This window comes from Lathamus discolor, chromosome 4, assembly GCF_037157495.1.
Source record: "Lathamus discolor isolate bLatDis1 chromosome 4, bLatDis1.hap1, whole genome shotgun sequence".
In the NCBI taxonomy this organism is placed as follows: domain Eukaryota; kingdom Metazoa; phylum Chordata; class Aves; order Psittaciformes; family Psittacidae; genus Lathamus; species Lathamus discolor.
Window position 1 is genome coordinate 31,012,364 of NC_088887.1, and position 22,921 is coordinate 31,035,284.

Genomic DNA, 22,921 nt, shown 5'->3' on the forward strand with positions numbered 1-22,921 from the left:
ACTATGGGGCAGCGATGGAGAATGTAAAGTGAAAGAATTCTGAACATCTGATTTTATTTTTAACTTTTTCATTGTTCTTTTTTCAAATGATTAGCTATCAATATCTGAAGGGGGCCTACAAGGATGCTGGAGAGGGGCTCTTCATAAGGGACTGTAGTGATAGGACAAGGAATAATGGGTTTAAACTTAAACCTGGGAAGTTTAGGTTAGATATAAGGAAGAAGTTCTTTACTGTGAGGGTGATGAGGCACTGGAACAGGTTGTCTAAAGAAATGCTAAATGATCCATCCCTGTCAGTGTTCAAGTCCACATTGGACAGAGTGACATGGTTTAGTGTGAGGTGTCCCTGCCCATGGCAGGGGGGTTGGAACTAGATGATCTTGAGGTCCTTTCCAACCCTAACTGTTCTATGATTCTGTAAATTCAGATAAGAATGCAGATTTGTACAGCATAGCTACGTGAACTTGGGTTAGTCCTACAAGTAATGAAATCTTGGTGTGGAAGACCACCACTGCTGTCCAACAAAGACTTGATGGCTCTGATGTATTCCTTTGGCTGTCCTCATTCCTCTAAGAACATCAGGCTGTGTTATGAGTCCTTTGAGTCTTATCTGTCTAATGTTACAGACAGTTATGTTGGCCTACTCAGAAACAGGGATCTAAACTGTGATTGTAATTCTTAGCTTTTCAGTCCTGTGTCTGAAAACACAGTTCTCGGATCCATAGTCTCCATCCCCCTATCATTTCTGAGCTCAGACGGGGTATGAAAAAAATAATCCTTGTGGTTAGGGTAGCTTTAGCTGCAGTAGAGGTGAGTGGCAATGATAGATGATGCTTTGAGAAGGCAGAAAGAGTGGACTAATGCTGGAACAACATGATGAAACATGGGAGAGTTCATGCAGAGCTGTGTAGTAGGAATCTGTAGGAAACTGGGGGAAGAAATGTACCAGCTGGTATATACCGGGTATTTACCTCCGATGCATTTACATGAGCTTCTTGACTTGCAAGTAATACAGCAGTGTCCATGTCACTACAGGAGGTGGCCCAATGGAGGGTGGAAGCAGTTGTGATGTGGTAGTTGATGTAGGAATAAGGAAAATCCAGATGGGGGGAAAAAAAAAACCAAACAAGAAACCAAACCAAAACCATAATCGTTGTTCTGTAGGTGGCTATTTCTTGCTGAGGCATTAAAGGAAGAAACAAAGGTACTTGCTTTGTGGGCTGGAGAGATTACAAATCTAATAAGGGAAAATGCCCAGTGAAATAGAAGTGATCCAGTGCTACACTGGGCTTTGAAAACAACTGTGCTCTACTCTCTGAAAAGCTAGAGTTGAAAGGTTAATGGTGGCTCAGTTAAAGGTGTGACATGACTTATCAGCCTCTTAGAATAATACCTAATATACAGGTGACATAAGACTAGCACTTAGGTATTACAGAGCACTCCATTTGCTTTCTTTTGACTAAGGCTGCTCTCCAGGCTTCGGCCACTTTTCTCTTTTGTTCCCAGTGTATCTTGTAAGTGCCATTGCTTAGTGATCCTTGAGCCATGGAGACAGCCAGATTAACAGTTCTGAAATAAAACATGACTGACTTAATTTTATGTAATGTAAATAGCAGAATCCATCTGCTTTATCCCATTTTATTAGCAGTCAGTATAACTCTAAGCCATTACTTACTGGCAGTTGAGATCACTGCTCAAGTTCATGTTTGTGAAACAAAACAGACTTTGAGGGTCAAGAGAATACAACACTTTTATATCTAGCAGTGATATCATGCATTCCTTGTCCTCCTTACTGAATCATTCTGGAAGTTAATGCCAGCCTGCTGTTAAGGCTCTCTTGGAGATGTGGCGTGTATTCCTAACTCCTAATTCTTGTTTCAGAAGTTTAGTTTCAGAATTTGTTTTTTAGGGGGAGGAGTCAGAATTTGCCAACTGCAATTGTGTTAATAAAGCTTTTTAACCAAAAAAACCCTCCAAAAACCAACCAAAGAAAGCAGTTTATTATTACACCTCTGTAAGTAAAGACGACTAGAAAGAGAAAATGGAAGTTGTGAGTGCTCAGAAACTACTGAAAGTTCATTCTAAAAAATAAGAATTCATACTTTACAAGGTCTGGTGGTTCAGAATGAAGTCAACAAATATTAAAGTGAAAATAAATCAAGGTACTTATTAAGGGTTTTAGAAACAGTTGAGTGGTGCAGTGGATTTTCCATCATGTGATAACTTTTAAAATGGAAGCCAGTTGTCTCTTTAAAAAGATACTGTGATTCAGCTACAGTTCACCCAGTACTGGAATTACTGAGTGAAATGCTGTCGAGATTAAAACCAGCCCATGTATGTACAAGGTTAGAAACAGCCATTCAAATAGCTAGACTATACAACAAAGTGATCTTATCACTGCAGCCTTTGCTTGCTTTCCTCCTAAAGTTAATTCCATTTGATTAAACTGGGAACTCCTTAAGGGAAGGACTTTTTCTTTGGTTATGTAGCCTGTACTATCCTGTAATATTTTAACTATAATGCTTGGCAGCTGTTTGAGTACTGCAGCTGATACATAGTCATCAGCAACATTTCTTATGTGGCTGAAGATTCAGAATGTAATGACACTGGAAGATCTCCAGTTCTTTAACTTCTCATTTTCAACCTTACACTTTAGTTTCTGTTCTGCTTGTAATACCCGTGCGTAAAATATATGTTCTTGGGGTTCATGATTGCACTGAATTAGGTTTCTGTACCAAGTTACACTACTAACTTTTACCATAAATTAGAATGTTTTCCTGCCATAGTTTCCCCAGCTTTACAAAGGGGATTGTCATTCTCATTTGCTTTGGAAGGGTAATATCAATGCCAGTGACTAGTTATCTAATTGCTTCTCATATATTGGAAGAAGAAAAGGACTAAATTTTCAATCTATTAATCTCTGAATTCTCCTGAAGAAATAATCTTATATGTTTGTTAAAGACAAATTCTGAGCACCTTGCTCAGATTAAATTAATAATTATTAATAATAAATTTAGATGTCAGTTAAATTTGAAACGCCTTCTCCCAGAAGTGTATAAGTTAATATGGCTTGGAAAACTCCATACTTTAAGGAAAAGACAATTATACTTTAAGGAAAGACAAATTGTGGAAAAGAGCAACCCAGCTGTTAATCTGGGTGGCAAAAAAGTCTGTTGTCTGGATCTTTTCTGAGAATTTTGAGCAGCATAGGTCTGATTTCACCATGAATGTTCTTAATAACCTTCCTCTTGAACTTTGGCTCTAAGGTCTTGAAGTAATAAAATGTGTTTTGGACGGTATGTCCCTTACGTAGTTTTCAGCAAGAACAGGCAAAACCCTGGTAGTTCCTGTGAAAGTAGCTGTGGAAGGCTTTCCTGCAGAAACACTTAAAGCTTACATGACTGAACAAGATAAAGTGACAGTGATACGTCAGGAAAATAAAGTGTCCTTAAGTGCTTGCAAACTTGTTGTACATAGAAACACCGTCTTTATTGTTTGTCTGGGGCTTCCACTATAGTTGTTGATAAATGTCAGCATTAGGTTGGTAAATGTCTCCATTGTTCCTGGTTTTAGGAAGTAAGGAATTCTTTATTTGTTAGACTATTGAGCTGACTTCTGACTTCAACGGGAGGAAAGGGAAGGGTGTCTCGCTACTACACCTGTTGCCTTCATGGTGGGTTCACAGTGACTTTTCTTCCTTTGTGGTCAGGGTATCTTTTTCCCAGAGCAGCAGATAGATACTGTGAATGCAGAAGTGACCTTCGCAGTTTGATCATTGCCACAGGTTATGAAAGGAGTTTGCAACACTGACTAGCTTTGTTAATCTCATTTGGGTACTTGGCAAAAAAAAAAGAAAAGAAAAGAAAAAAAGGAAAGAAAAAAGAAGAGAGAAACAGTAGGACTTAGCATTTGTGAAGGTTTTTACAGTTAGAAGCCATTCCTGTAAAGAGCAGAAACTCTGAAATGTTTGACTGAAACTGGTAACCCTATTAATGATCTGATCGCCAAAGAGCAAGAATCGAACTTAGTATCTCAAACTGTTTTTGTTTTCTGACATCTATCTAAAATACTTTGATACTACAGACTTTTCCATGTAACATGGGAAACCAACAAAACCTGCTGTTAGTCTGTGATACTTTCACGTGACATCCTGCGTTGGGGGTTTTGTCATAATTTGGAATTCTTGTGAAGGATGTGGGGGTTTTATCTGGTTGGTTTTATTTCTTTTTTTTTCCTGTAGGAGGAAGAAGGTGACTGATAAGTTGCCGCAGGAATTAATTCTTGAATTGTATGCCCAAATTATCTTGTGAATGATTATTTAGGGATAGAAATGCTATGATGCATTTTAAGGGAAAAAAAAAAGTTCTTTTTCATGTGAAATTTGTCCATATAAAGACACATAGCACTGAAATAGCTAAATTACTTTTAATTTATACCTTGTATGGCTTTATTTCTTTGTAAACATGTCCTTAGAAGAGCACAGGTAACTTGAAATAGAAACTATAATAAAGTTTTGAGCCATATATAGTATGTAGTGGAAGAAGTTTTCATACATGTCTGACTTCTATGCATAAGTGTTGTTATTGCTGTTGTTTTCAGCCTGATCATTTTTTTAAGGTAAACGCTTAGATAAGACATCAGTACTTAAATTTACAAGTGGCAGAGGGGTAACCCCTGTGAACGCAGTAGATGTTGAGTGACACTAAAAAAAATGCTCACAACCAGCATCCTTTCTGCTTGCTTATAACAACGTAGTGTGATAATCCTGTGCAGAAAAGAATTACAGACGGCAGATGTCTATAATGGGTCTTGTGTACATTTGCAAATTATTGACTGATGGGAACATCATTTGTTCAATATGCTGTATTCACTGACCTGAGAGCGCAAACATGCTCTTGTTCTGAACAGATCTTTGTGGGGAAAGAGTGTGCAATATGGCTGCTGTTGGTACCACACTGTGAATTTGAAAGCTGGTGTGTCTGCCTTTTCTGGAGAATTGGGAAGTATAGAACTTGTGAATGATTGTAGTGTCTAGTGGTTTATGTTGTATGTAGATTGGATGTGTATCTGTAAGTTTTTCATAGACCAAGTGCTGTATGTTAGGAGGAAGTGTTTAATGTTGGATCTGTTTGTCAAATCTCAGTGCAGTGATGGCATAAGGTTTTTTTGTGAAGTCAGTGTTCGTAATTGTTCTGTCTAAAATAGTGTAAAATATCCATTGCATCTTCTGATTCTTGTGGAAAACAGACTATTTGATGAGCTGTACTAAACAGTTCATTACTAGCATAATTTTGCTTATGGTAAGAGTTTGGGGCTGGCTTTCTAAGGAAAGTGCATACGGTTGACTGACAGTGCAGTTGTGGTTCCTCTTATTGTCTCTCCTTCCTGTTTGAATAATTTCTGAACTCATTTGTCAATGTCAAAGGAATTTGTCAGAGTTCAAAAAATTGCTGAGATACCTAAATTCCTACAAATACGAGTATCAGTAGTTAGTTAGTGAGAAATTATTGCCTTTTTTTGTTAGCTTTCTGGTCAGGTGGTTCCTGCATGATTTTTGCTTTGTGCTGCCATGTGTTCTCTCTTTTTGGGGGTGTCAGGAGGAACAAGAAAGTCAGAGGAGTAACACTGTTACTATAACAAGTAGAGATTAGGGTACAAGGGATGCAGATCTAGAACAGCTTGTTACTATTTCAAAATAATGTTGCAAAGTGGTATGTCTGTGCTTGTATTTGCATTACCATAATTTGCAAGTATATGGTAATTTATAATAAAATTACTATGCCAGATGCTTTTTTTTTTTTGCATAATTAGTACCTGGTCTCCATCCCCAGAGATCTTCAACCCTAAACCCAGAATCATAGAACAGTCTGGGGCAGAATAGACCTCGAAAGACCATCTGGTCTGACCTTTCATGGGAGTGGGAGCCTAGATGAGATTATCTAGCACCCTGTCCAGCCACATTTTGAAAACCTCCAGTGACAGGGACTCTGTCACATCTTTGAGGAGGTTGTTCCAATGGTTGATCTCACTGTAAAACATTTTTTTCTTGTATCGAGAAGAAACCTTTCATAGTGCAACTTTTTCCCATTGCCCTCTGTCTTGAGAGCCTCTGTCCTGTTTGTAACCACTCTTTAAGTACTGGAACACTCTAATGAGGTACCTCTTGAGACTCCTCCAGGGAGAAAAGACCTAACTCCTTCAGGCTTCCTCACAGGGCAGGTTGTCCAGCTCTTTGATACTTAAGAAAAAACCTATGAAGTCAATATTGGAATGCTTTGAAATTCCTGATGTCTTTTAACCTTCATTTTCCTATATAACAAACCCTGAGCTGTTGGAATCAACTGTACACAGTTGTGAAGTTTGATTCCTGCAGAGTTAAGGCTTACGCTGTCACCTTAGGCATGTAAAATGAAACCTCTGGTTGTGGAAGTTGGATGTCATATTGGCAATAAACGGCAAACTTAAATTGCTGTCTTCCTGGAGTATGGTGATCTTTCTCCCCCTCTGTCTGCTTTCTGTTGGCTGTCTGCAGTTTATTTAATTTTCTTTTTCAGTCTCTCAAGTTTAAACATAGCCTTCTTCTCCTTTTCTCCATTTTACCTACCACTATTTAATCTGCTTTCTGCTGTTAACCCCATCCTCCTCCTTCTCTCTCTCTCCTGTCTCCCCCCACTTCTTTCTCTCCAGAAGCTCTTTGGAATGGTTTTATGCTTTCTTTGGCATCCAGCACAGGGCTAGTCTTGAGAATTCCCACTTCCTCGCCCCTTTCTTATGTGTTCAAGGTAAAGGAGGAATAAGCTACCAATTTATTTGGAGTAGTAGTAATCCATGGAGGCATATCTTCCCTTAAGTGGCTGAACACTTCTAATCTTTTTGTTCACTCTTCTATCCCAGTATTTATAATACTTAAGTTTTCTTAGCTTGAAAAAAAACCCCAAACAAACCCCAAACAAGCACCACCCATCCCCATCCCTTCCCCAACCCGCCTTCTAGTTCTCCTTTTGAAGTCTCTTGTCCTCCCGTGCCTGCCCTGGATGCTTTTCCTGTCCTTCTGCAAACTCTGGGAAATTGAAGTAGAAAGAGAGTCTGTACTCTGCCAGTCTCTCTCCTGTTACCTTTTAAACACTCAAGTGTAAAAACTGCCTGTGCTGTAAGATTCCATGCTACATGTGCAGAAGTTCAGAAAACTCTCTTCGGTTTTTTTGGTTGTTTGGTTTTTGTTTTGTTGTTGGTTCCCCCCCGCCCCCCATCTTTTTTTCTCCTTCCCTAGGATTTGCTTGCAGGTTTAAGAAATAGAAACATAATAGAGCCATTGCCTTTAACAGAGTACAGTAAGGAAACATAAGCTGAGATTAAAGTGCTGCTCATCTAGCACTTGCGAAGTGCTTTTGGAAGAGCCATACTACTGAAATAACTTATTCTGAAAACACTGTATCAGTTTGCATGTGGTTTTAAACTTTTGAGATAATGCTTGCTGACCATGGAATTAGCATCGGCTGTGTTACCTGGCATCTGGGAGAAGGTTTCTGAGTCATGTACCATGCTTGGCTGCTTTGCCAAGTTATGAGAAAAAAAAATTAGCTTTTTTCTCATAGTGCCCTCAATTACAACTGATGGGGAGACTGGCTTATAAAAGTGCTGTGGGTTTTTCTGCAGTGACATCTGTGGAGTGTATATATAGTAGGTTCCTAGGTTGGAAGCCAAAAGAGTATGTGGGAAGTGGGAAAGAGGGCTGGGGAGGGGAGCGAACAAGAAATTCAGACAAAAGGAAATTATTCATGCAAGTTAGTGCCTTTTCTTAGTGATATTGATAAATTTCTGCTGCTGTTCAAGCAGTCTAAATTATTCTCCTTCTGATTCTGTTTCCTTTTGCTTTTTTCCTGTTGCCTGGAAAACATGAGTGGAATCTAGTAGGACAAGAGGCTGCTTTTGTATTGTTTTGTGGCTCCATTGCTAGCTATTATCCTCTTGGCTCAGGCAGTTCATGTCAGTCTTTGTGTGGAGTAAGAAAAATGTTTTTCCTTTTTTCTTTAAAGATTAAATTTCTAGACTCTGTAGATTGCTTTCATTTGAAAAGCGAGCAGTGTTAAGAATATCTCCCACCAACTAATGCATTTTTGCTTGCTGTGTCACCTTTAGCGCTTTGTTCATTGGGACCTACTTATTAAATTTGTGGGCTAATATGGGGAAAAGCAGTCTTGAAAATCTAGTTTCAGTTTTTAATGTACTTTATTTAAAACAAAGGAAATCCAAGCAAGATGGTGCGTTTCATGAATTTTTCTGTCAGGAATAAAAACCAGATCGCTGACAATGTTGTATGTTTGCAACAGTTGGAAATAGAGCCAATTTTGCTCTTAAGTATGAGCAGAGCTCTAACATGCCGTAAAGTAACGTAGCCTTGAGCAGTGTCGCTGAAATCTTGTCTGTTGTGGCTGACTTAACTCCGTTCTTTACTACACCACTGATAATTTGTAAGTAAAGATTGTTTTTGAGGGCATTCTTGGAACAGAACTGAAATGTAGCTGTTTGCTAGTATGAAAACTCACTCATGGATGCATAGCGTGGTACAAAAAAATAAGACAGCTCTCTTGTAACAGTTCTTGCTGATAGTATTTAAATGCTTCTACTTCTTCATTGCCTTTATTTTTGCTGTATTAATTAATTATATGGTAGTACAGAAAAGATATTGAAAGTGGAGGATACTGTAATTGATTACCTGTTTTGTTTTTTCTCTTTCAGGCGTCTCTTAACAAGCTAAAACTCAGAACCATGGCTCAGTTTCCAACACCTTTTGGGGGTAAGTTGTTTATAGTCTATTCTGAACTATTCTGATTTACAAAAACTCTGCATAAATCTGCTTCTTTCTGAATATGTTCTCTGTGGAAGCGTTCCTGTTTGTGGGGTATCTTTCTGAGATGATAGTTTATCTGATTTATGATGTTTATGCAGACCCATTACGGAAAACATACAATTTTGTAGAGACATCTCAGAAGAGTCAAATAGAAAACCTGTGCTGTATCCCTTTTTGTGCGTTGATCCATTACAGTCCTACAGTTTGTAACTGTAGGGCAGATAGGTCCAGGCCACTCAGCCACTGGCAGTAGGATGTAGCGTCATTCTGCACCAGTTATGACTAAGAAGTGGAAATGCATTTTCCTTTGAGCATTCTTGAACTTTTTAGTTACTAAAAAGTACTGTGGATGTCTATGGTTACCATCACTTCAAATTTCTTTTCCTTATTGTCCCTAAACCCGTGTTTAGATTACAACAAAGATGCTGTGTTTTTTTTACCTCTCCATTTAGAACAGGGTATGGTAGAGCATCTCAAACTTCAGTCTTCTGAAAAATCCAGGAAGGGCCTAGGTGTAGTGTGTCAGACTGCTCTACAAAGAGGAAGCTGAAATAAGCATGGGGCTAATGTAGTTTCTGAAGTAGCTTTAATTTGTAGTGCAGTGTGAGGGGGCTTTTTTATGATATTCATACTTGAACCAAGTCTACCAAGTAGCATCATACCTCCTCTTAGAAGAATGACAGCAAAAGTCTAAGAATGTTGTGAGAGGAAACAAATGGTGTAAAGAAAATTCCGGTTTTTATGGGGAAATTTATCATCCTTTAGAGAATGCAACATTTTCTGTTACCTGTAGTCACCAAGCAAGATGGAGAGGAGAAGATTCATGCAGTCACCATCTTGGGAGAGCCCTCACTCCAAATGTGCAATATCTGGTATCCCTGTCCTTGTGAATACCAGTAGTGATATTTTTTGGTTTTAATTCACTTCCTTTCTTTTTAAAGAATCTTTCAAGTCAGCTTGTGTTTGGAAAGAGCACAGCACCCAGTTTTTAAATTGGGTGACTCATTTATATTCCAGAACATGGCTACTTTTAAGGATGACTAATAAAATAAAAAGCGTGGTCGGATTTTTGTAATTGTTGGGAGAAATGTGCTATGCCTGACCTTCTGTTGATTTGTCCAGGAGAAGGAGGTGCTCATTTCATATGAGAGTCCACTGCTTCGCTTTTGCAGATGAGGGGATTGCTGAGCCATGTAAAAGAAAAGATGGTTAGAGGCTTGCTGTTGCATGGAGAATAGCTTGCTTATGAGTCAATTTTGTGGTTTGGCGACTGCCTTCTTTGTACCCAAATGTATTGAAAAGGTAAACAACCACTGTGTTGGCATCCAGGATCTGAAACCATGCACGATGTCTTAGTGTTGAGTAAGATCTTGCCACATGTCCTCCCATAGCTCTTATTGTTTCCTCAAATAACAAAAGATGGAAATAAGGCATTGCCAGAGATGCCAGCCATATTTTTTTGACTGAAGAGAAGCTACTAGGCTTGCTTAGTTTAACATTGGCTCCTTTGATATTTCCCACAGTAGATATCCAAGAGGAGATTTACTGTTTCAATACCAACTGAATCTCTGTCTGGAAGAGTAAATATTGACAATTATGCATGTGTTCCAGTTACAGGGACTCCAGAGAACAAATTGAAAAAAACTGTTGATAAAATAGTTAATAGAATACCTTTTTAGTAACCTCATGTTTTACTGCCTCCTTTGCAGAAGGGTGGGAATAGCTGGGTTTGGGTATTTCATTGTTTGGCGGTGGAGAGTTGGTTGTTTTTTTTGGGGTTTTTTGGTATTGGAGTCATGCATACCTCAAATTGAGAGAGGGCGAGCCAGTAAATCATTGCAAATTTCATGTTGGTTTCTTTGTTTGGGTTTTTTTGTCTTTCTGGTTTATATTCAAGAAATTCTCCCTCTTTGTGTAAGCTGCCACATCCAACCTTAGGATCTTAGGCAGGAGCAGTCATTTCCAATACAGGGAGAGATGTTCATCTGCTTTCTACTTGGCTTAGTCTGCATATTGGTCATAGTCTTGATCAACACTATTCCTTTCCTCCTGTCAAGAGTTCATGAGAAGATGGGAGAGATAATTGCTTACCTGAACTGTTGTGCTTTAGGATGTTCATATCCAAAGAAGAATCCTGTTCCATCCCCACAGGGAGCACAGCCATGAAATCTGTTTACAGTGCTTCTGTGAGCTTAATCACTAACATTCTTGACGTTTTGGACTAATCTTAATACATCCTTTCATTGAATTAGATATTATTAGCCTGTCCGCTTCTAGAAATACATAGGTTACCTGAAACTGAGATGATAATTTTTTTACCAAGAATATAGTTTTTCTTTTGTTAATGAGATCTACTATTTAAAGGAATGTTTTTCTTTCCCTTGTCGACTTCCTTTTCTCTCCAAAGTACATTTTGCCACATGAAAGTAGATTTTAAATAGCAGTAATTCAGGAGACAGGGAATCATGTTCTTCATAACTGCTGAGTCTGTTTCTGCAAGCAGTTATATTACTTATTATATTATCTTACTATATTCTTGAAGTAGTTTGAAATACTTGCTGTAAATGTTTGTAGACCTTATTACATGAAATTTAATCTCTGAGAATTTAGTGCTGAGACAGAGTGAATGCTGGATCTCCTCTGTGTTTTTCTGCAAGTCTACATTTTATCTTTTACTATTACTTCAATAAAACAGTGATTCCATTAACTGGATACTTTCATATCACTACATTCCTATAGTGTAGGAGTTACAGGAAGATAGACTGGTGCAATGTACTTGTAGAGATGTTAAAACCAGGATTTGTACTTGTTAGAAATTGTTGAGAGAAACCTGAAACACAGTGTTAGGGAGTTCATTTAAGGTCTGGAGGTCTCCAGTGGAAGTTGAAATATGTTTGCTCTGAGTACAAATAATCTGGAGAATAGAAATGAAAAGTCTGCAAGAGGAGAGAGAGGAGAGGAACTGCCGCAGAAATAGAGAAAGCGTTGTGGAAGCATTGCACTGGGGAAGGGTAGTACATCTTAATGTAAACTAAATATTCACCTCCAATTTATGAGTGTGATGTGAAGAATCTGGTCTGTGTAACACATTTTTATTCAGATTTCTTATTCTCAGAAGAATAAGGAGCACACTTTCCTGTGCTGTTGTTGCCCATGAGAAATGTTTACTGTCTGGTTGAATCACACATTTCCTAGATAAGTAAGGAGAATTCTCTTAGAATAGTACAAAACCATATGTAGTACACAACTGATTATTTGAGGTATCTTTTCAGTTAAAAGGACTTGCATTTCAGCTGTGTATGCTCTGAGAGGCAAATGATCTCCCACCCCCTAAATATCTAGTGTTAGGAACTATCTGCATTATGTCCTCTGGTGTGCTGATGTTGTCTTTTAATAGCCCATTTGTAAGTTTGATTGCACTTTAAGTAGCCTGGTTGTAACTTTAATTTTTGAGTGAGTCAGGTAAATGACTCAGTGCTCAGCACTCGTCTTCATTTGGTAACATGTAGTTCTGGGAAGTTCCTATGTCCTAACTGGCTATTTAAGGATTCCTAGAGCTTTCAACTATAGACTTTGGATGAAGGGCTTCTGTGTGTGTGTTGTTTTCAGAGGTCCAGTATGATATAATTACACTCAGAAATACAAATAGTGTAGTTTTTAGATAACGTTTCTTAATTTTATTTCTCCATTTCTTTTGAACTAGGCAACCTGGATATCTGGGCTATTACTGTGGAGGAGAGAGCAAAACATGATCAGCAGTTCCACAGTCTGAAACCAACATCTGGATTTATCACTGGTAATGAAATAGTTTTCATTTCTAATGAGTCTAAATATGGAGAGAGTTCCCTGGGAGACATTTGGGAATACGAATTTATAAAATTGGGCAGATCTTGCTTTTAAAATGAAAAATCGCATACATGAAAATCATGCCTAAATGAAAAATTTATATCCAATTTTCCCGATGCTTTGCCACATCAACCCCATCTTTTCTGGTATTTTCTTGTGTTTTTCTGACACTTACCAGCTATATACCTGGTTTATACCACTTAATTTTTCTGTAAGTAGGATTAAAATGATTTATAATTATTTATAACTCTATAAAGCAGTTCTATTGTGTAAAGCCAGCTGATGCTTATGAACTGTAGAGTTGGAATTTAGGATGTGGAATCGCCCTGATGCCTGGTGATATTTATAGTGCTTTTGATGTTCTCAGTGAATTAGCTCACTGTGCTGAGTCTGCCTGAGATGGAGTTACCTTCCCTCAGAGCAGCCTGTATGGTGCTGTGTTTTGGATGTTTTGGCTATAGCTCAATAGTGTTTGCAAAGCCTCAAGGCTTTCATAATTTCTTACTCTGCACTCAGCGAGTAGGCTGGGGATGGTCAAGGAACTGGGAAGCAGAAAGCGCGGGGACAGCTGATCTCAACTGACTGAAGGGTTATGCCATACCACCATACTCAGCGAAAACTGAGAAGGGAGGCTGTTGTCTTCTGAGGTAGCCATTGCTCAGAGGCTGAGCTTGAGGAAGGTGCTGAGTGAAGACCTTTGCATCATGTCTTGGTTTGTTTTTTTACTCTTTCACTTATGAAACTGTCTTTATTGAGGCCAACTAGTTTTCTGAATTTTCTCACTTCTGCTCTCCCTATTCTCTTCCCCATCCTGCTGGGGGGAAGGAAGTGAGAGAGTGACTGGGTGCTTAGTTTCTGCCTGGGGTCAACCCACCATGCTAACACACTAATAGGTTAAGATCTCTATGAATAAGGGTGTATCAATTTAACTGAAATCTATTTCAGAAACTGATTGTTTAAACAAGTGAAATCATCATGAATGACCTCTTTAAAAATTCTAAATTGCAAAATCAATTGAAGTTGTGGGAAGCAAAGCTGCAAGTAAAGGAATTATACTGATACTACTAAATTTTCATGGAACACCACTAATTTGTTTTGGTTTTAAAAGCAATAGGATGCCTACTTTTTGTTAGTTTGGTTTTTTTGCATTTAATTTTTTTTTAGAGCTGTCTAAACTCTGCTGCTCAATTGAAGTGAAAAGTATAGAAGTGTTTTTCCTTTCGTACTGTCTGATCCATCCAGAAGATTTCCAGAGTGTGAAATTGGAATTACATTCTTAGCAGCATCTCATCGGAGCCAAACATGCCTCCAAGTATACAGTTTGATTGTTTCTGCTAATGTTACATGGCAGATATGGTACAAAATAATACTGGCTTTGTTGACCTCCTTGGATATTTAGAGCTATTTCTGTTCTGTTTATAAATTTCCTTTACAGACCACATTATTTCCAAATGTCTAATCCTTTTGTAATTGTTTTGCTATCCTCACCTTTAATTGATAGTTGGAAAATGACTTGGAAATACCCCATTGCTTTCTTTAATAGTGGTTTATCAGGGTAAAGACCACTTTATTTAGTTTGTGCTAGCTGACTGGCATTATACTTCCAAAGAAATCTAAGATGGAGTTTATATTGATACATACTTTCCTGGAATAAACAATTTCCTTATTCTCACAAGGTGTAGGATTCCTGCAAACAGAACCATAAACGCAGGTTGGGGACTGTGAACCATAAGCTTCCCATTTCCCTAAATGTTTATGCACAGTTGACTTCATGTGGTGCTGACTGTTTCAGACTTTAACAGGACATGTTTGGTGGAAATAATCTGGTAGGTTTGCAAGTGACAACAGAAGTTTAAATCTTATACTCCGTTATGTATGTGTAGCATTAAGTATTTGTGGTTTTACTGTTGCTTCTGTTTTAGATATTTTTGACTCATTATTTCCTCTTTCTTCTTGCAGGTATTTTTAGCATATTCTAAAATGATGTCCTATTTATTTTATAGGTGATCAAGCTAGAAACTTTTTTTTTCAATCTGGGTTACCTCAACCAGTATTAGCACAGATATGGTGAGTATATGGGAGGGGACGGGAGAATTACAGTTATGTCGTAGAATGACGTTTACTGGTACAGACCAGGACAGTAACCGTATTTCACAGCCTGGTGTTTAAAATCACCAATTTAGTTCAGTGTGCATTCCAAAGGTCTACAAGGCAATGTTTTGTAGTATGTTTCAGCTGTGTTTTTTAGTTACTAGTTCAGTTATTAGAAGCAGGTATCCTTCTGCAAATGGCATTTTTGAAGTTGGCGATTTGCAACTCTCTTTTCAAATTACTAAATGCTTTCAACTTTATTAAAACCATACTAACACAGTCACTAAGCACAGTAACTAGTATTAAAAATCTTCTACTGGGAGACCTTGCACAAATCTTGCAAAATTTGTTACAAAAATTAAGACTGGCATAGACTATTTCTGTTGTAGTTGGAGGTACAGCTTGAACGCTTGAAATTTTTACTATTCTTTGGTGAGTTTAGACAGATCAGAATCTCCATTGCTATATATTACACATCACATACATTTCTACAATCTGCCAGTTTCTTCGTTCAGGATTGTAATTCTTTCTGCTCCAAATTATATGACCCTGCCAGACTTTGACATGCTAACTTGCATGGATTATTCATAATTTATATTAATTATATTATTACTAAGACTTTGGTGCTAGACAGTGAAATAATGCTGGTCAAATTCTAGATTTGAAAAAAGCAGCAGAGGGATGGATAGCTTTTGCCAAATTTGTTAACTTTTCCTCTGTTTATAACTGTTTGAAAGAGTAGTGTGTTGCAGTTATAAAAACATTTTAATGTAGTAAAGATTTCTGAAGGCAGAATGTTGCTCCGACTGGAGAGAGAAAAGAATTCTTTTCTTGCAAGGAAAACAATTGCTTTGGAAACATAGGGTTTACATTGCTGGATTTACATGGCTTTTAAATAAATAGCTTATTTTCTTTTAAAATTATCTTTATCTTACAAATACCAAATCTGGTCTGGTTATCTTATTTGCCTTAGATGCAGTGAAAGTTCAAATGTCCCTTTGGAACTTCTCTTGCCTTTTAATTAGACAAGGAAAAAGGTTTTGTCTTAAACAAGACATCCTTTCTTCAAAAAATGTTCCATAGGCGTTAGCTTTAAATAGGTGTTAACAAAACTGAGTGATTGTAAATAGTCTGATTAAAAATCTCTTCCTCTCGGAATTATTCAGTTTTTCAGCCTCTTGAGAGAGGGAGGGAATCATTCCACTAGTTCTGTAGTTGTCATAGAGACAAGACCTGAACTTGCACATTTTTTAAGTAAAGCTGAACTAAAACTTATTCATGCTGCCTTTATAAATCATAAAAAAGCATGTAGATGTGCCTTTTTCACTGTCTCCTTCCGTTTTTCAGTTATCTTTGAAGTAAGAAAAGTAAATATTTAAGTAAAAATCTTGATCGCTTGTATATATTCCCAGTTGGAATTAGAGTAACCAAGTAGGAGAACAGTTGCATAATGGTAGTAAGACCTCTTAAACATAAAAAATAAAAAATAGAAAATAAAAAAAAGGAACCTCCCTCCTTTTATTCGACAACTTGAATGATTTAACTCTTTTGATCTATCAGTGAATGTTTGTTTGTAACCTACCACAGATTACTGCTGTCCCACAGAAACAATAGAAGTCAGACTGTTTAGTGGCAAGAAGTCCTTTGCAGGCTGCAGAGGGCATCACAATATGCTCAAGACTGCATAGAAAAATGTGAATCGTTGTTTGTCTTAGCTGCCAGGGGTAAGATCTCAAAGGGGCACACTTGCTTTGTGGGCTAATAGCAATACTCTGATGTTGCCTATCTAAATCTCCATTAACATGGACATAAATCCATGAGTATTTTGACGGGGGGAGAGTTCTGGAGTAAAGATCCCCAAATCTCTGAGACAGATCAGCTGTATAAAACTTCTTTTATGTCTGTATTCTTTATTTATTGACTAGATGTATTTATTTATTTATTTATTTATTTATTTATTTATTTATTTATTTAGGGTAGAGTATAATCACTAGTGGGAGAGAATGGGAAGTACAACAGCCTTTAAGGAAGGAAACTTGTTTATCTGAGTTAGAGCAACTTGTGAAACTCTTCAAATTAATTTGCTGGTCCTAGAAATACATAGGTGTGTGTATGTTGTGTTTCAGAAGTGTTTTCCTATTCTTCATGACTTACTGTGAATGCAGTTGCTAGTATTAATCTGCCTGCCACCTAAGAGCCCAGCATTTGTTTTGTGAAGGATTACCTACAGCTGTATGTAGACAAGCTTATGTTAATACAAAGTTTCATCTGTTTTGTTGGCTATAAAAGTTCTTGTGCAGAAAAACGCAACTGGGAAAGGATTGGCCCAATGAGTGATTTGCCATACTGCTTTCAGAGCTCTCTGCAGTAAAAGCAAACCCTCTATCTCTCTGAGTTTCCAAATGTATGATTTGATGAGTGAGAGTGTTTCATTGGCATGAGCAATATAAGGATTTTGACTGTCTAATTTTAATTAAAATTGAATTGTGTTTTTTGTATTGTGGAAAAATTATTTTCACTGGAACTTCAGGAAATCCTAGCTAGGTAGCTGAAGTACCAGTTAAATGTCTTCTACCTCAAGAGCTGCTTTGAGAACATTCTGCCATTAGTGTAATTGTTTTATAAGATGACACGCTAAGGACTATATCTTGTAATTTGTTTCTGCTGTTAATCAAAGCTTCCCCAGAATTCATGTTCCTTAAAAATAGCACCTCCATGATTTTTAGCATTGAGAATTCCTGTGTCCCTTCTACTCATCATTCATTTCAGAAAAAAGAAGTCTCCAGGACCTCAGTGAAGCAAATTACTGGCATTATTAAGGTCTGTCATGACAACATACTTACTGTTCTACCTTTTACAAGCTTTGGAGTCTGCCAAGTGGTAATCTGTTAAGAAGGCTCTAAGTAGGCTTTGAATTGAGACTGCAGTGGCTTGGAAGATAACTGTTTTTAAGTAGGCAATAATCTGGCTTTCTTCTAAAGCTGTTATGAATGGTGGCCTCTAAAAGCAACTTCTATGTAGCCTGTTTCTCTGGAATTAAATGAGAACTAAAATAATCAATGCCATCTGTTTTTCGTGCATTTAGAATTAACTTATTTTTTCAGGACAGACTAAAGCCATTGGTTGACTTACTGATTTCTGATGTATGCTTCTCAAACCTTCTTAAATTTGTGTCCAAGTGTGGGAGTAAAAGGTTGTACTCTCACACTTTATATGAGGTGTAACGTTATATGAGGTTATATGAGTTGTAAGTCTTACTACACATGTATTGATTAAACCACTGATGCTAAAGACATAATTTCTCCTCACTAATTTCGTCTGCATTCGATAATGCAACATGTGATTGTATAATCTAATATGGGAATGTAAAGCTAAACAAATCCAGAGTTTTTTGAACTGCAAGGAGATTTCCTCGTTTTAACACTCTGTGCTATTTTTGTGGAGGTAGACATTTTATAGGTGGGTCATAATCATATTTGATGGAAAAAAAACCCACCCTGTATATATGCAGTTTCTGTGCCTCTTAAATGCAGAATGCATTCTGCAGAAAAGAGGAGATAAAGGAAAAGATCAGCAGAGGAACGGTTTTGTCAACACCTGAAACCTAGCATTGTGATGAAGCCCACTGCAGCTATTCTCATTAGAAAACCCCTGTTGTATAAAATATGATAAATATTTAGTCAAGGTTTAATCCACTTACTGCTCTGCACTGGTTCTGGCCAGACCTTACATGAAACAAATTTAAGGACATTACATTCTTCCAAATTTCATTAGAATCAGAGCAGGTAGTGTGTACTGTCAGCCACTCACTGCATTAAAGGTGATGTTTATTCAAAAATAGCACTGCAATCTGACAGCATGATGCTAGGCTCAGTAATTAGAAATTAAAATTTGTCTTATTCTTGCACCAAAGATTTTGTAAGACAAGCTGATTTTTGTTAGCATCCTGTAAGAATGTGTATAAATTCTGTAGTGTGTACATAATTTTTCTCACAAATTTGTGCTGTTAATTTAAATAACAAAGCCATTGATGTAGAGTAAATGAGTTGAACAAGTGGTCAGACATAAAATTAAAAGCTACTGATGATTATGTGAATAGGATTTCAAATAAAGCAGAGAGACTGGTGCACATCAGAGTTTCTTATTACTGTATTTTCATGGCCATTATTAAGGGACTCTGCCTCAATAATGTGCTTTAGTAATGGAAAGGCTTAAATTTTTTAAGTCAGAATATTTGCAGGTGTAGAAGCCTGTTAGGTTGAACAAATAAGACTATAATAAATACAACTTGTGTAATTACTTTGCTTAAAAGCAAAGATGTAGGGAACTTTGTGACTATTTATTTGAGCTGTTGGTGCCAGTTGGTCACTATGGAGCTTACTGACTTCTTTGTATGTTGAGGAGTAAGCTATCTTTGGGAAGACCACTGACTTCTTCGAGTGCAGTCCAAAATCTGCTAGAATAGGTTTATCAGGATCAATTTCTCTAGCTTTGTTCCTGTGCACATCTTCAACTTGCTAGCCATACAAGCCTGTTTTTCATTACTCATTTCCACTGGGCATTTGACAGAAGAATGGATAAGGAAATATTGAACTGAACTTTCATTAACACCATGCATTTTACTTGTTGAATATTTTCTCGTTTTCTTTGGTTGCCTTCAAAAAGGTGTGCTGTCTGTAAGCATCAGTTAAATGAATCAAATTGTCTTCTCCTGGGTTCCAGTGTTCTTCAGAGTCTTAATTTTCTGATGAGGCTTTCTCACCCTCAGTATTCATTCAGCATATGTCAGTTCAGTTTCTAGTGCAAACCCCACAAATGACAGCGCTTCAAAATATACATTTAGCCATTAAGTTTCTGACATTCTAACATTCCAAATACCTTTTGCTTCTTGAATGTTTTGGGTTTGTAAGATCTGCAGTGTGTTTTTTTTCCTAAGTTAGACTTCTAACATTGCTGTTAATAGGTGGTGACTAATAGATGTTACATGAACTGTTTTGATTGTAAAAAGTAAAAGGTGTATGAAGAAGAAAATGAAAATGTACTGAGTAATACTATTCCTTGTAAGCCTAAGAAGTGATTTTGGGCAGCAAAAATTCTACAGCATGTTGTGGGACACTTCCATCCTGCAGTTGAAAAATAAGCAGAGTGGATAGTCTTAAATGTCATAATAGTTAAGCTATGAAATCCTGAAAAATTAATTTGGACGTTTTACAGGAATTTTGAGTTGATACAAACAAACTGATTGTAGAGAAAATTTTAGAGAGATAATAAACGTATTTTTGAGGTTTATACCTATTTCATTGCATAGGAGGAAAAGCACTACATACTGCGTACATGCGATCTTTTTGCAGGTTTATATATAGTGGCTTGTGGTACGTACAACCCACTGGACAGAAGAATAAGATGGAAGCTAATAAACTTTTAGTATTTTTATGTCCAGAGAAAGCCATTGTACTTCAGAATTAACCAAATATGGATAACCTCAGTAGCAAAATGTGAGAAACCTACTTTGTGTTCTTAGCTATTTTCTAGAAGTAACTATACTCTCATTTTATAACATACATTAATCGTTAACAGCTATTACAGTCTATCCTTGTTGCTAACACTCATAAGAGGAAAGATTTTCTGCTTTCAGTAGGGTTCTCCCACTTCTTTCTGCAAGTTGCGTGATGACAAAACCATTGCATCTTCCACTTTAACTTAGCCTGCCAGTACGTCAGGAAGCACTAGTGTGTTGCTTGCTCTTCATGGAAGAGTAATCAGAAACTAAGACTTTAGAACAGTGGTGTCCTGCAAAGAAGAGGAGATGCCCATTCCAAATTGATGCTTCTCTTGGTCCAGGTTTGCCATGCTGGCCTTCCTTCTTCCTTCTGCTGGTTGGACTACCATATATCAAGTCTGGCTGCTACAGCAGGATCATTTTTATTGATTATTTGTCAGATGAACTGCATACTAAGTGATCATGACTGAAACTTGAATCTGAATCGCATTGTGTTGTGTGGGTCCCAGGATAGTCCCAGTTTAGGCTAAATTTAGGCTCCCAAAGGCTTGGTGGTAGTGGAATAAGAAGAAGGTTTAAAGTTATAAAAGAGCAGACACATTTTTTTTTGTGTAAATTAAACTTCTCTGGGATAGGAAGCTTCAGGGAATAACACCTAGAAGTTCTCACATCCAAAACTTGTTCTTCAATGAAATATATGTAGTAATTCATTATTTTTCAGGGAGTGGTGCAGTGTGTACTTTTCTTTCTAACTGTAAGCCTCAGAGTCTACAGTTTCCTTCACCAGACTTTCTTTAGGTATTGTTGCCAGGTTATCAGTAGTATTATTTAGTCTTGTGACATCAAAATTAGTGGATTAAGACAGTTGACACTGCTGAAAATACAGTCTTAAAAGTATTGGGAAGGGTTGGAGTGTCTCCATTTTTGGGGAAATGCTACTGGTGATCTGAACCAGGGGAAACTCTTAAGATGTATGGTTGGCCTGTGGCAACCGCAGCTGGTTTCTGCCACTTTGTTGACTTTCCCTGGGGTTTTTTTGGCTGAGGTGGGATGGATTGCATTTTTGTGAATGCTTTGCCATTGCATTTACCTGTCTGTCTACTTATTTAAGTTTCAGTTATAAATAACTGTCAATTTATTGCAGTACTTTTTTGATAACTTTTCACATACTTGAATGAAAGCTTTCCTCGAGAGAGATTTGATCAGACATAAAGCTCTGGTTTAACTAGACCGCGAAGGTCCTTTACATTGATGTGTCCGTGACATGTAAATGTACTCATAAACTTTCAAATATGTATTATTCCAATACTGCAATGTGCACTTAATTCTCCAAATTAATGCAAAGGAATAAGCATAATGTTTAAAACTAAGTTTATAACTAATCACATTACTAATGTGCATTTACTCTGTTTTTTTGGTTTGCAATTGCAGCAACTAACATTCTTCTTCCTGCTTCTCTCCCGCCAACTGCCTAGCCCTGTTCCCTGCTGTGCATGGTTTTCGTAACCATCAAATGAAGAAACAAAAAGAGGACTGTTTTAAGTCAGACTACTTTGCATGAAAGCCTATGCAAGGTCTAGGCTCAATGTTTTATCTTGAGTACTATTGTTTAACTGAAAACATTTGTACGCTTGCAGATGTAGCAAGTGTTTCGTAAAGTGCACAGAATTAAAGAATGTTTTATTTTAAGTGCAGCTAAAGTGCAGATTTGCAGACTAAATTATTTGATTCTCTGTGGTGCTGTTTGCAGTACCGTGTGATTTTGCAAGGTTTTTGTAGAACTACATTAATCCCTGTTCTTTACATGCTCCACTGTAATTCTTCTAAGAATCGAAAAGTGAATTAAACAGTATTCATTAACCATGCCTAGAAGCTCTTGGTTTAAACAGTGTCCTGTTTTATGATCACTTTTAGCCTGGCATAAATATTTTAAGGGAAATTAATTAGTCTTAAACATACACGCCTTTGTGTGCATGGTCTTAGGTCAGTTCCTGAAGTTCATGATTTAAGAATCTAAGTGTGAAAATCATGTATTTTGTAGGGCTCTAGCTGACATGAACAATGATGGGAGGATGGATCAGTTGGAGTTTTCAATAGCTATGAAACTTATCAAATTAAAACTACAAGGTTATCAACTCCCATCTGCACTGCCTCCTGTCATGAAGCAGCCACCTGTTGCTCTGCCTAGTGCCCCAGGATTTGGTAAGGTCTTTGTTTTCCTCCTTGTCAGCTTGTATTGTAGCAACCTAAGTTGAATTTGATTGTTGTTTTGCAGTTTCTAAAAGAAACTTTTAGGAAAAAATACTTCTAAAAGTATGTGAATTCAAAGCCAAATGCTGCCATATGCCTCTGTGTGCTTGGGAAAACCCATCTTAGTGAGTTTTTAACCCTACTGAATAGCATAAGCTGAGGTCCTGTTTGCTTCAGGTCTCCTTACATGACTCCCTGTGTGTTCTAAGCAAAAGTGTTTCTGGGCAAAAAAGATGGATCTGAAATGAGGGCTAATACATTCCAAAGTGATAGAGTTTTTGTTTGAACTGCTATCATCAAGGAATCTCCAGCTTTGGCAAGATTAGCTATGTTTTTTTACTTTTTACAAGTCACGGTAGTAATGCATCCCTCTGCTGGTATTT

The 22,921-nt window shown here is 37.4% G+C and overlaps 1 protein-coding gene across 5 annotated transcripts in view; it reads left to right on the forward strand.

Moving 5' to 3' along the window:
- ITSN1 (intersectin 1) overlaps positions 1-22,921 on the forward strand; it is a 142,258-nt gene that overhangs the window by 22,856 nt on the left and 96,481 nt on the right. For all 5 annotated transcript variants that reach the window (XM_065676868.1, XM_065676866.1, XM_065676864.1 and 2 more), the window contains 4 exons: positions 8,740-8,797; positions 12,555-12,647; positions 14,701-14,764; positions 22,330-22,490. In XM_065676868.1, the coding sequence (XP_065532940.1) occupies positions 8,740-8,797; positions 12,555-12,647; positions 14,701-14,764; positions 22,330-22,490 (376 nt within the window). The remainder of the gene's footprint in view (positions 1-8,739; positions 8,798-12,554; positions 12,648-14,700; positions 14,765-22,329; positions 22,491-22,921) is intronic.